General features: G+C 35.9%; 1 protein-coding gene and 1 pseudogene across 3 annotated transcripts; one reads left to right on the top strand and one right to left on the bottom strand.

Moving 5' to 3' along the window:
• Positions 1-576: 576 nt before the first annotated feature.
• On the top strand, positions 577-6,083 carry LOC124832383 (putative DEAD-box ATP-dependent RNA helicase 29; annotated as a pseudogene). Its single transcript, XR_015785111.1, has 12 exons — positions 577-1,271; positions 1,348-2,049; positions 2,242-2,701; positions 2,794-2,851; positions 3,497-3,604; positions 3,769-3,817; positions 4,315-4,391; positions 4,502-4,554; positions 4,805-4,886; positions 4,996-5,053; positions 5,164-5,304; positions 5,538-6,083. The product of XR_015785111.1 is annotated as a putative DEAD-box ATP-dependent RNA helicase 29 (transcript).
• A 3,164-nt stretch (positions 6,084-9,247) lies between these two features.
• LOC124832385 (Late embryogenesis abundant (LEA) hydroxyproline-rich glycoprotein family) lies at positions 9,248-10,801 on the bottom strand. 2 transcript variants are annotated; one of them, XM_047306582.2, is made up of 2 exons: positions 10,466-10,801; positions 9,248-10,045 (listed from the first exon to the last, which is right to left on the bottom strand). In XM_047306582.2, exon 2 carries the CDS (start codon positions 10,034-10,036, stop codon positions 9,458-9,460), a length of 579 nt encoding a protein of 192 aa, XP_047162538.2. In that variant the 5' UTR covers positions 10,037-10,045; positions 10,466-10,801; the 3' UTR covers positions 9,248-9,457. The 2 variants fall into 2 exon arrangements, with proteins under 2 accessions (XP_047162538.2, XP_047162537.2); XM_047306581.2 differs by having other exon boundaries at positions 9,248-10,048; positions 10,466-10,800.
• Positions 10,802-12,364: the final 1,563 nt, after the last annotated feature.

A 12,364-nucleotide genomic window follows, 5' to 3' on the forward strand; every position in this document is an offset into this window, starting at 1 on the left:
ACATGTTTTTTAAGGTACACGACATTTAAGAAGACATTCGACTTCAAAGTAACAATTTTTCTTGTCATTTTTTGTACTCCAAATGTCTTAGAGTAACTAATTTTCCATTTCATATATACGAGAAGCTTTGTTTTTCAAAAACATAATCCTCCCAATTCCATTTTCCCTTCTCTTCTAATCATGCGACCAATCTCTCTTCATTATAAAAATTCAACACCATACAAATGACCAGTTTGGAAAACTCTACTAAAATCTTCTTTCAATTTTTCTCTGAGTAAATTGAATTTTCTCCTCATTACTCTAATAACAATCTATTTTTTCTTTACATGCAACCTTCTTTCGGACAATATTAATTTAATACGTAAACAATTTGTTTCAAATAAAAATTTAAAAATATTAAAAAATTAAAAAGATATAAACTAATACGTAAATATATTATTAATCTTTCATTAACCATTTAGACCACAAAATAAAATATATAAAAAATCAAATTAAACAAGATTTATCAAAATATCAACCACGTACCAAAAATTAATCTCCCCAAATCAAAATAATATTTAACCATTAATCTTAAAAAAAGCAATCCATGCACCCTTAAATGCCTTCCGCCAAAACGAAATGTCCAATCCCTCTGAAATTTGAAAATGCTTGTGCTTGCGAGAAACCAAAGCCCTGATCAATATCATAGCGAAGAAATCCCAAACCCCCCAAAAGCATCCCCTCTCAGAGAACGCCTGTGAAAGGCCATCACTGTCAAACAGTCTGATAGCTGAACAAGATGACTTGGGCTCGTCGTTGCTCTGAAAATTTAGGTGAATGCATTTGTAATTGTCGAAGCTAAACATTTTCCTGAATTATATAGCAGTGAATAAAACCCTAGTTGTTGGAAGGAAGACGAGAGAACGGAAAGAGTGCGGTGGTCCGAAGGGGAAAGATGGGAGGCGAACGAAGTGCGGCGATGAAGAAGAAGAAGAAGAAGAACGCGAAATCTGGCGGCTTTGAGTCACTGGGTCTGAGTCCCAATGTGTTCAAGGGAATCAAGCGCAACGGGTACAAAGCGCAAGACCATGCCGCTCATCCTCTCTGGCTCCGACGTCGTTGCCACCGCTCGCACCGGCTCCGGCAAAACGGCCGCGTTTCTCGTCCCCATGATTCACCGCCTCAACCAGCACATTCCTCGGTCTGGAGTCAGAGCTCTGATTCTGTCCCCTACAAGGGACCTCGCCCTTCAGACTCTGAAGTTCACCAAAGAGAGCTTGCCCACTTCACTGGTTAGCTCCTCTTTTTGTTTGATGCAACTTTTCGGATCGATTTTTATTTTGATTTTGGTTTTCGTTTCGTTTGCAGACCTTCGTGTCAGTTTGTTAGTTGGCGGCGATAGCATGGAGAGTCAGTTTGAGGAGTTGGCTCAGAGTCCTGACATTATAATTGCTACTCCAGGTAGGCTCATGCACCATTTGTCGGAGGTTGATGACATGTCCTTGCGCAGCGCCGAGTACGTTGTTTTCTACGAGGCTGATTGTTTGTTTGGAATGGGTTTTGCCGAGCAGTTGCATAAGATTCTTGCTCAGCTTGGGGAGAATCGCCAGACCTTGCTTTTCGGTCCACATTACCCAGTGCTCTTGCTGAATTTGCCAAGGCTGGTTTGAAAGACCCTCAGCTCGTTCGTCTCGACCTGGAGACTAAGATCAGCCCTGACTTGGAGCTCGCTTTCTTCACCTTGAGGCAGGAGGAGATGTACCCCGCCCTGCTGTACTTGATCAGGGAACATATTGGTTCTGATGAGCAGACATTGATTTTTGTGTCCACCAAACATCATATGGAGTTTCTCAATGTTTTGTTTCACCAAGAGGGTATTGAGCCGTATGTGTGCTACGGCAACATGGATCATGATGCTCGCAAAATCCATGTATCCAGGTTTAGGGCTAGAAAGACCATGTTGTTGATTGTCACCGACGTTGCAGCTCGTGGCATTGACATTGCATTGCTTGATAATGTTGTCAATTGGGATTTCCCCAAAGCCTAAAATATTTGTTCATCGAGTTGGAAGTGTTGGAACAACCAAAGTCCCACATCGAATAAAATAAGAAATTGACATGGATTTATATAAATACCTCCTTTGGTAAGAGACCTTTCGGAGTGGTACTACAAACAAATCTGTAAGGACTTAGCCCAAAGCAGACAATATCTTACCAGTACGGAGATCTATGGATATGTGTGTATATTGAACCTACACAAGAGGAAGGACTGCAAGGGCTGGTCGAACTGGTACTGCATATTCTTTAGTGACTCCTGAGGATATGGCCTACCTCTTGGATCTTCATTTATTTCTTTCAAAACCCATCAAACCTGCTCCCACTGAAGAAGAGCTGTTGCAGGATATGGATGGAGTAATGTCTAGATGTGATCAGGCAATGGCAAATAGAGAAACTATTTATGGTCGTTTCCAACAAAAGGTTATTGACCTTGTTTCAGACAGAGTTAGGGAAGTTATTGATACTTCTGCAGAACTGGAATTGTTGCAGAGGACCTGTAAAAATGCATTTCGTTTATATTAAAAAACAAAACCCTTACTTGCCAAGGAGTCCATCAGAAGAGTAAAGGATTTGCCTCGTGGAGGACTGCATCCAATGTTCATGAAGGTGTTAGAAACGGGGGAGTTAAGAGCACTTGAATTTTCTGAGCATTTGAAAAAGTTTAGGTGAGTGTAAGATTATGTTAAGTGGGTGTCCTTTCTACCCGCTTTCTTTTTGTAGATTCTACAGTTACATTGCTTTAATAATTCAATTTCAGGCCAAAACAAACCATTTTGGAAGCTGTAGGAAAAGCAGCTAAATCAAAGCATCAACAGGTGAATTTATTCTTTAGATACATTATCCACATTGTGTCCAATGTAGAATTCCATAATTTCATTGTTTGATTTGGTATGTAGGGCAACATTGTTGTTGTTCCCCCCTTCCAGTGATTAAAATCAACGCTTCTCTTGTACAACATAACTTTCCATTTCAATATAATTGCATACATGAGTTGGTGCCTTTTTACATGAAAAACCCAAAAATATGCGCTATGTAAGACTCACATTATACCTGTTCATAAACGTTTGAAGATGCTTTTCTCTCTCATTTTTTTACATCAGTTGCATCTTATTATGTGCTGCGTTACAATGTCTTGGCCATTACTTCACATTTATCTTTGATGTAAATTTCCCAATCTCCTATCACATTTTTATTGTTTGACGTTCTATGCCAATGTCCAAGCACGTTCTTATTATTATTATTATTTTTTAAATTTGGGTATGTCGTATTCATGATTGGGTTGTCATTTACAATATTGAATGTCCTTGTCAGTGTTTCATTCATGTTCTGTTATATATCATATCAGAGTTTATGTTGCATGCGACAAAGAATGCCCCCTTGAAATGTATTATGATGTGCATGTGTATATTGCTGTCTTTGTAGTTTTCCTATACATTGAAAGTGATTATCAATAATTGCAGGGTCCTTCTGGGCAATGGGGCGATGTGATGAAAAGGAAAAGAGCCATTCATGATAATATTATAAATTTGTTCCATGAACAACAGCAGTCTAAGGATAATAAGGAAAAGGTATGTGGCTACTGCTGAAACTTGGATTTGGACAATTCAACTTCATTTTTTTTAAATAACCTGTCATATTCTGCTGACTGATTGGAATCAATCTAGCTACATTTTTCTAGATTTTCTTTTTCACGTATTCATTTCTTGGGGATATGTATGTATGCTCCTTGCAGGAGGAAATCGAATCAGAAATCAGTCATTCCATGGAGAAAGGAAGAAAAGGTTTTATTTCATTTATATTGTTGTTGAATATTCTTTGTTTGGTCATTGTATTTTTCAACTTTTAAAGTGAATGATCTTCATCAGGATGTACTTCCCCCCCTTGTTTTAGGTGTGCCTTATGCCTTTGGAACAAAGTAGTTGGTACTCGTACTGATATATAAATATTCTGTGGTGCTTATATCACTACGTTCTTTCAAGTATATCACACTAGAAAGGCACATGGCACCCCAGAATATGCTGTATATCTGTATGAATTGATAGAAAATTGCGGACACTGCCTGCTTTGCCATAGTTTGATATGCAATTTTCTTTCCCTGTTGCATCCAGCAAAGGCCTTTCCCGTGTCATTGAAAGAATTTGTAGGTTAAATTTGATAGAAAATTTCATGGATTACTTTTGCTTAGGTATGCTTTATTAGGATTTGTGTGAAAGAAGACTAGAAGTTTGGTAAGAAAAATATGATGATTAGTTTCTGATTCTGTTTACTTGAGTTTTAGCAGCACGTGGTTCTAAGAGAAAGCCCCAAAGTTTCAAGGATGAGGATCACTATATAAGTTCAATACCAAAAAATCAAGTAAGTTTCTATCCGAATTACATACTTCATCATACAGATATATACTATATTCATGGTGGTTATGGTTCTGAAACAAAAAAGTTTGCTACTAATCTTGCTATGATTTTCAGCATATGGAGGCTGGCCTTTCAGTAAAAGCCAATGAAGGCTTTGCTTCAAATAGGTAGCAGTCCTCTTTATTATGCTATTGGAGGGAATTTTATTGTCAACCATTTCTAAATCATTAGTTCAGAAGGCAAACAATAAAACTTTTGGCTCATTATGTCTGTGGTTTGGTGTTTAATTTTTTGCTTATATATCGTGTTGTGACTTTCAACATGTATGATTCAGTTTATTTATACAATCCCATTCTTTCTAATGTTTTTAGTGTTTGCTTGCTTGGTTTTGGTTCTAATGATACTCAATATTTTTAGATTGGACTCGGCTGTCCTTGATCTAGTCGCAGATGATGGTACTGGCATTCAGAAACAAAGATCTATGTATCACTGGCACAAGGTAATACTGAAGTTGTGATTGATTTATAAAGAAGACAGTTATTTTTTAAATTTTATTTATGTTTTTTGAAAAACGTGTCATGCATCTCATGTAAACCTTTTGGTGCCAGAGGAGTAAAAAGTGCATCAAATTAAACAATGGTGACCGAGTTGCTGCAAACGGGAAAGGTACAATATTTATAATCCCGTAGTTTATGCTGATAGTTACTATGCAGTGTGAGGTTCTTCTATTCACTACCTTGAAGAACTAGAGCATAAATATAAAATTTCCATTCGAGTGTAGATAAAGACAGAGAGTGGTGCAAAAACGAAGGCCACCAAGACTGGTTTGTATAAGAAATGGAAAGAACGCTCACACGGTAAGATATCACTTAGAGGGACAAATGATGGTGATCCTCATGAATCAACAAGTTTTGCAGGTACTGTGCGTAGTTTGCGTCTTGTGATTTTTATGTTTGATGATGCACTCTGTTATGCTGGTAATTACTATTTATAATACAAGAGATAAATACTGTAGAAGGCTGCATGAGTTCTATTATTTCCAGAATTAAGATTTTCTGGGCATTTGCATGTAAAATGCCCGTATATTTGTAGGATGTTTTTGTTTAGTATAACAGCTAAACGTAAAATTCTATGAATTCTTTTTATACAGGATCTTACCAAAGAGGTGGCAGGAATTTTAAAGGCAGCAAGAAGCAGCATTCAATTCCCAATGCTCATGTGCGTTCAGAAATCAAAGATATGGATCAAATTCGAAAGGAAAGGCAGAAAAAGGCCAACAGGACTTCTTATATCAAGAGCAAGTCGACGAAGGGAAAAAAGTTTGGTAAAAATGGTAAAAGAAAAAAAAGCAAATAGAGTGTCTGAAGCTCTACACATTTAATTAGTAAAGGAAAAATGGCCTGCTATTAGAGGAATTTTATATTTTGGAGGGGTTGGGGAAGTGAAGACCCAACTGACAGGGTAAGTGATTTCTTGCTTATTCTTTTCTTGGTTCGCCAACAAATTTTGTTTGTTATCATTCTTACACTTGTTTCTGTACATGGATCACACCTGTTCACTTCCTTTTGTGCTTTCGGTGTTTTGTTGTAGTTAGAGATGGTAATTGAGCGGGTACTGTCTTCATACTTCTGCCCCTGCTTCACTATTCATCGGGAATTTGTGAAAAAATATTTGCAGGACTTGTTATTTTGGAGTATCCAATACCTGCAAATATTTTATATTTACATTTTAGATAAAATTATATAAAAACAAGTTTGTGTAGTATAAATTTAGATGAAAAAAATTATTTTTCAAGTACAATTCAAATGTTAATTGAAATAAATTTAGTTTTTTACAAAGTAAAATAAAATTACATTAAAATATTAATGTAACAAATTTGATTATTTTAAAAATTAAATTTAAATAAGTTCTATTGGAATATTTTTTAAAATAATATTTGGTAATGGTAGTATTGATAGCCCCTGAACTTCCTGATGATGGTGTTTTTGACCCCTTTACACCTGGTCCTGATAACAGGGCCAGACACCCAACAAGTGTTTGACGATTGCTAAAAACTCCTTCGCCTCGCATCATTGGAATTTGCTATGCTTGTCATGCCAGCAGTTAGGAGTGGGCAAAGTGCAATATCTGTACTTAGTACTGTATTATAATCAAACTATATAATAATTCAAAGAAACTGAATTGAACTAAAAGGTAGTTAAGAAAAACTGATCTGAACTTAATTTTAGTGCATTTAGTGCGTTACAATCTAGTAAACTGCTTAAGTTCAAAGTCACATTTTCATCACACGCAATGCCTTCCTGGACTGTCTGATCCTCTCCTGTTCCCTTATCATGTGGTCTCCCAGCGCCTCCCCTTCTTCGATCACCTCCTCCTCCCCTGTCGCGCTTGCTTCCCTACGCTCCTCGTCGCCTCCCTACGCTCCTTGCCGCCAAAACCATCTTTGTCACTGACAACTTCCCTGCCAACTTCTCCCTCGACCACACCCCCTTCACCCACCCCGACCTCTTCTCCACCTCCTCCCTCGCCGGCATCCAGTCCTTCCTCGACTACTCTCTCTTCGGCGACGGCCTCCCGCCCTCACCCTCTCCCCCCGTTGGCAACTCCATCGACTCCTTCTAGAACTCAGGTGTGTCCTCCTCTGGCTCCCGTCTCAACGGCATCGTTTTGATCCCCCTCTTCTCCTTCGTTCTTCCACTGCTACCATGCCAAGGTTTTCAATCTCTTTTGAAAGGGAAAGGGAAAAACGTGGGCTTGCAGATTTGCTTCTCTTTCCAACGAGAAGTGTTCTCAGAACTCGAATCTTCGACAACGGCAGCAGGAAATTGTGATGGAAAAAGGAAATTGAAAAACCTACGAATGAGAAAGGAAACAGGAAAACTGAAACCATAGTTAACTGTACTCAAAATGAAATAGTTCAATATTTTTAAACTAAATTGTTAACCAGTATAATTAGTTTTTAGTAAAAGTAGTTTTAAGTTTTTTAAATTTAAAATAGTACATATAAACTATAATTTAAGTTTCTTAACTTAACTGTGCCCAGTCCTACCAGCAGCTCCTCCTACGAACATTGATCGGAGGTTGTGCAAGAAGCTTGAATTATGACTGAGACTCGATCCACCCCGCTTTATCTAGATGTAAACTTAGACTAGTTATATAACAATTCTTTAGCAACTGCATTTTGTGCTCCTAATTTAGCGATGTATAGGAAAACGTATTTTACAGAACACTTTTGAATCTGATACATCTAGCAACTACTTTGTATAGTTAACTGTTGACGTTAGTTTATTTTACAATGAATTATTCCGTAGTTTTAATTTCTTTGTCAAGTTGGTCTGATTCAATTTCACCGCAATTAAGTTTTGTAAACGATGGTTCAAGCAAGAATGATACTTTCCCTCCGAAATCGTTATGTTCTTCCCGTTTCATATATTCTATTCTTATATGGTTTGTGTGATTATTGATATCAATTTGATATGCTTAATAACGCGATCAACCAATAAAACTTTAGCGAAACCTGGATTGATGCTTGGGCAGAAATTTAGTACTAGTTGATTGAAAAAACTGGTGCGAGGAAATCTATTCTTTTTCTGCATAACTTTTTTTTTTCACTTTAGCATTGCATGATCGATGGGGTGTTGTTGTGCCGTCATATTGGGATTTTTTTTTTCAAATATGGGGAAAATTATCAATCAAGATTAACAAAATCAAAGCAGAATATGAACAATTACGACCTAAATACTGAAAGAGAGCTATATTGCATCAAGCCTTAATATACGATAGACTTTAAAGGAAAACGCAAGTCTATAGCTACTAGCAAAAGATATCAAATAATGATAATCAACCATATATAAAGTAAAAAAGCTAAACATTTTATTGCTTTGGAAGGGACCTATTGAATAAATATTGAAAAAACATCAGAACATAGGACACAAATGTAAAATTACGTGCGCAGCAAAGTGCCTAACCCGGATAAATCATGTTAGATGTCTAGTTGAAATTTTATCATTACTAAGTCCACGGCAGGAGAACTCCTACAAGCTAAAGACAACTCACCTACCACAGTTTTCCCCCACAGATCCAACATCAACTACACCGGTCATCACACCTACTACACTTACACTAACCATCAACACAGTTCCTTCCACCAATTCAGCTGCAAAACCTATGAGAGACTCTATCTCCTCCAGACACATGCTGAAACCAATTCACCACAAGAACTGCTTGCAACTTGAATCAGATAAGGAGGTAGACAAATTGAATCAAAATAAACGAAGGACAACAACAAACATGCCAAAACCTTTTAAATTTATGAAGGTATAAAGGACTCGTCATTGATTCTAACTGAAGTAAATATATATTAACACCAAAAGTCATTCCACATCTACACAATAAGGAAAGCCTCTTGAAGTGTGATTCTCGCTATGTACAAATCGTTTTCATGATCAGTACAGAGAGGGAGACGCTTACGGTTAAGGCTTTCATGAATTACACCCATCCCTTGCAACCATTTTTCTTTCTCTGTTGAGTTCACATTCAATCTGTTGTGCAGCCGATGGACCCAATATAAGATTGTGGTTGTCTAGTCAAAGAAATGGGCAATGCCTTGTGATGGAGGTTCACCGGATGCCAACCTTACTACAGCCAAAGATAAACCTCCATCTACTGGTTTGGGATCAGAAAGATTTCTATCTCCCATCATATTAACCTCTCTTTCAGTTGGAAAATGCACTTCATGATTTCCATTCATATCATAGAGTTTCAAATCTATTAGAGCATTGCCAACACCTTAACAAGATTAAAGATGGAAGGAAAGAAATTGTAATTACCTAATGATTTAAACTACAGATAGCATAAATATGGAGGCTAACTTGAAAGTAAGCATTATTATGAAGTAACCAAAATAGGAAAATTAATACCAAATAAATTCCCAGAAGTAGCTTGAGCGGGAAAGGGGCGAGTAGGAACAACCACAATTACGAATAAAACAAAGTGAAATATGAACATTAAGCAATAAACATGGTCTACTTATCTAGAATATAGTTTCACTCCTAAATTAAAAACTGTTAATCAAAGTTTTGTTCTGTATTGGCACTCTTGGTTCCCAACTGTTCTATTAGAAAGATTAATTGCAACATCACAAGACGTGGAGGAAACAACATGGACTTTGATAAACCCTAAGATGTTGACTTTGCCGGAAATCCTCACAAAAGTATTTAGGGGCAATGTACCAGATGTGACATCAGCGAAAAGTTGGGAATTGGAGAGCAAACGGTCGGCCATAATGGTGAGGGTGAGGTTGAATCCTTTGGTCTCACCAGACGAAATCTCTCCAGCAGGGATAGGGACTTCACCTATCAGCTGTCCTCTGTAATTGAGGTGAGCGGTGCTATCTGAGTACTTGAATCCAACCTTGTTTGGGTTCTTCACCGAGACATCCGTGCTCAAAGTCACATTCAAATCTACCCTTAGCCTTGCTATATCCAAACTCATGTGAAAATCCTCCAGCTTCGTTGAGTCCACAACGGTAGTAGGATGCTTGGCTTTGAAAACAGTCAAAGCTAGTATCACAATTACCAGTACAAGTGCAATAACAACACCTGTCACTATCAGGCACACTTTTCTCCCTTTACCAGATCCTGCCTTCATTCTGTTTTCCTCCTTACAGTCAAGCAAATGCGTAGTTTTAGTTAAAATTATAAACAATGACTCATGACACACTTATCATTTATAATACCAACTACAAGTATCTTTGGGGCATCAACTTTTTAATTTTTTTTCTTGTGAGTGCGTAATGGGTATTTTGAAGGAAAATATATCATAACTTGCAGGGTTGCCCTCCCCAGTGACATGCTCAATTATTATTCAGAAAAAAGAGCCACAGTTTAATTTCTTGGTTTTTCAATTTTCATTTCCCTGGCATAGATATTTTCTAACAAATGCAAAAAGGCCATAACTTTCCTATATTCAGTTTCTTGGTCAGCAGACCATTCGATATTCATTTAGAACTTGAAAAAAAAAATATTTAAAACACCCAGGGATATTATGACTCAAGATACAAGACGAAAAGTAAAATACCTTGGAATTGAGGTTATCTGTGTAAACTGAATCTCCTCCTGGAAGATGAAATCCCTCAAAATGCAATCCTAATTCAAGTCAAGATCAAGACCGTATCAAAGCATTCAAATTTATAATCGGGACAAGAAAAATTTTAAACCCTAATGACGAGAATGCCTGTGGGCAATCACGAAAATGACGAGAAAAAGCAAAAAAATTTATAGATGTGAAAGTTGAAGGGGAATGCGTAGATTTAAACTTCACAGGTTTTTCAACGGAGACGCCATTAAAAGGCACGTTACAGTGTTTCTTGGGCTGAGTCGTGACAGAATAACTAACTGCGCACTTTCAGTCTAATACACTTCATCTTATACATAGTATTATTCAGTATTCGTTTTAATGCTCTAACAGTTGTCATGATAAAAAGCATTAAAAAAGTGTTTAAAAGTATACTAATATTTCTCTTTGAATTAATTGCGTCATAAAATTATTAAGAATATATTTTTTAATGGTTTTCCATACATACGAATTTAGCAACTTTTTGTTTATATTAAAGTTTTCTATTTGAATTTTCGTGTTACTTATTATACTAGATTTTGTATTTTTTATTAGTTTTCATTATGGAACAGCGCACTCTGTTGAGTTATCTACCTAAGTTATGAGTTAATATGATGTCCGTGAATTTAATTTATGTGAAATTTAACTAATAATTAAATTCTTATTCTTTTGCACAAGAATATTGTTTTTTAGTTATTATTGGGGCTTTGTTTTTCAAATAAAACAGAATGTTCATCTTCAATAAGAGTCGTGTATTGAAAGGTAAACTAAAAGTACAATGTATGTCTTTTATTTCTAAAACAAAGTGTATTTATAAGAGATGATAATTTTTCACAAATGAGACAACATACACGGTCAACTTTCTTATTTTAAGCATTTAACATAACTCCAAAATCATTTGTTTCAATTTCAATTTCAGATGCATTATGTTTGTTTGGATTTAAAGACGAATACGGGTGAATTTGAGAAGAAAAAGAGTTGAATGTGAAATTGATTAGATTAAGAAAAAATAAGATATAAAGTGAAGGAATTTGAGTGAGTAATGTGATAAGTTTGATAAATTAAAAATTTTGTTTTAATTTATAAAAATAAAAGATTATTATTTTATTTTTCGTCATAAAAATAATTTAAAATAAAATATATTATTATTATCATTGTTTTATTTTTATTATTTTAACTTCTCTTTTTTTTTTTTTTTTGCAATTGGAGGGACTTAATCTTTTTCATTCATCTAAACTTCTTCTCTCTCCTGTTTATAAGTCTACTGCTATAGTTTTACAGCTCCCTATCAGAACAACTGCCTTAAGCATATTTGGCACCGCTTCCCCGTGTTATTTCCTTCTTTTTTTCAAATTACGTAAACTATCCACATTCTTCCTAAACAAAAAAAAAAGGACAGAATCGATTCTTTCCAAATAAGAGAAAAGAGAATCGATTCTCCTCCATTCAAAATTTTCATACGCAAGTGTAGAGACGTTATTGACACCTAACGAGTTCTTTACATTCAAATTGTTTAAAAATAAAAATACATGAGTATTATTCAAGGGTAGTTTAGTATATTCACATTTTGATGAGTTGACTTTCTCCGTTTGCCTTTGTATTTGAGAAAATATCTTTCAGCCTTTCTCACACATCTGTACTCCTAAATCTCATCAAATCAACAAAAATAAACATACACTTTTTATGTTTTTTGTTCATTGTGAATAGATTCACAAAACTAAACACAGGTTAAGTGAAATTATTGTATAAATGTCTTACACATAATATAGTCCCTTTGAAACATATATTAAGATAAATTTGATTGCGTATGTTTGTTTTTCACCGTACATTGTATATAATAGTGAAATTCTCTTAACCAAAATT

This window comes from Vigna umbellata, chromosome 3, assembly GCF_029865625.1.
Source record: "Vigna umbellata cultivar VRB3 chromosome 3, Vumbellata_1.0, whole genome shotgun sequence".
In the NCBI taxonomy this organism is placed as follows: domain Eukaryota; kingdom Viridiplantae; phylum Streptophyta; class Magnoliopsida; order Fabales; family Fabaceae; genus Vigna; species Vigna umbellata.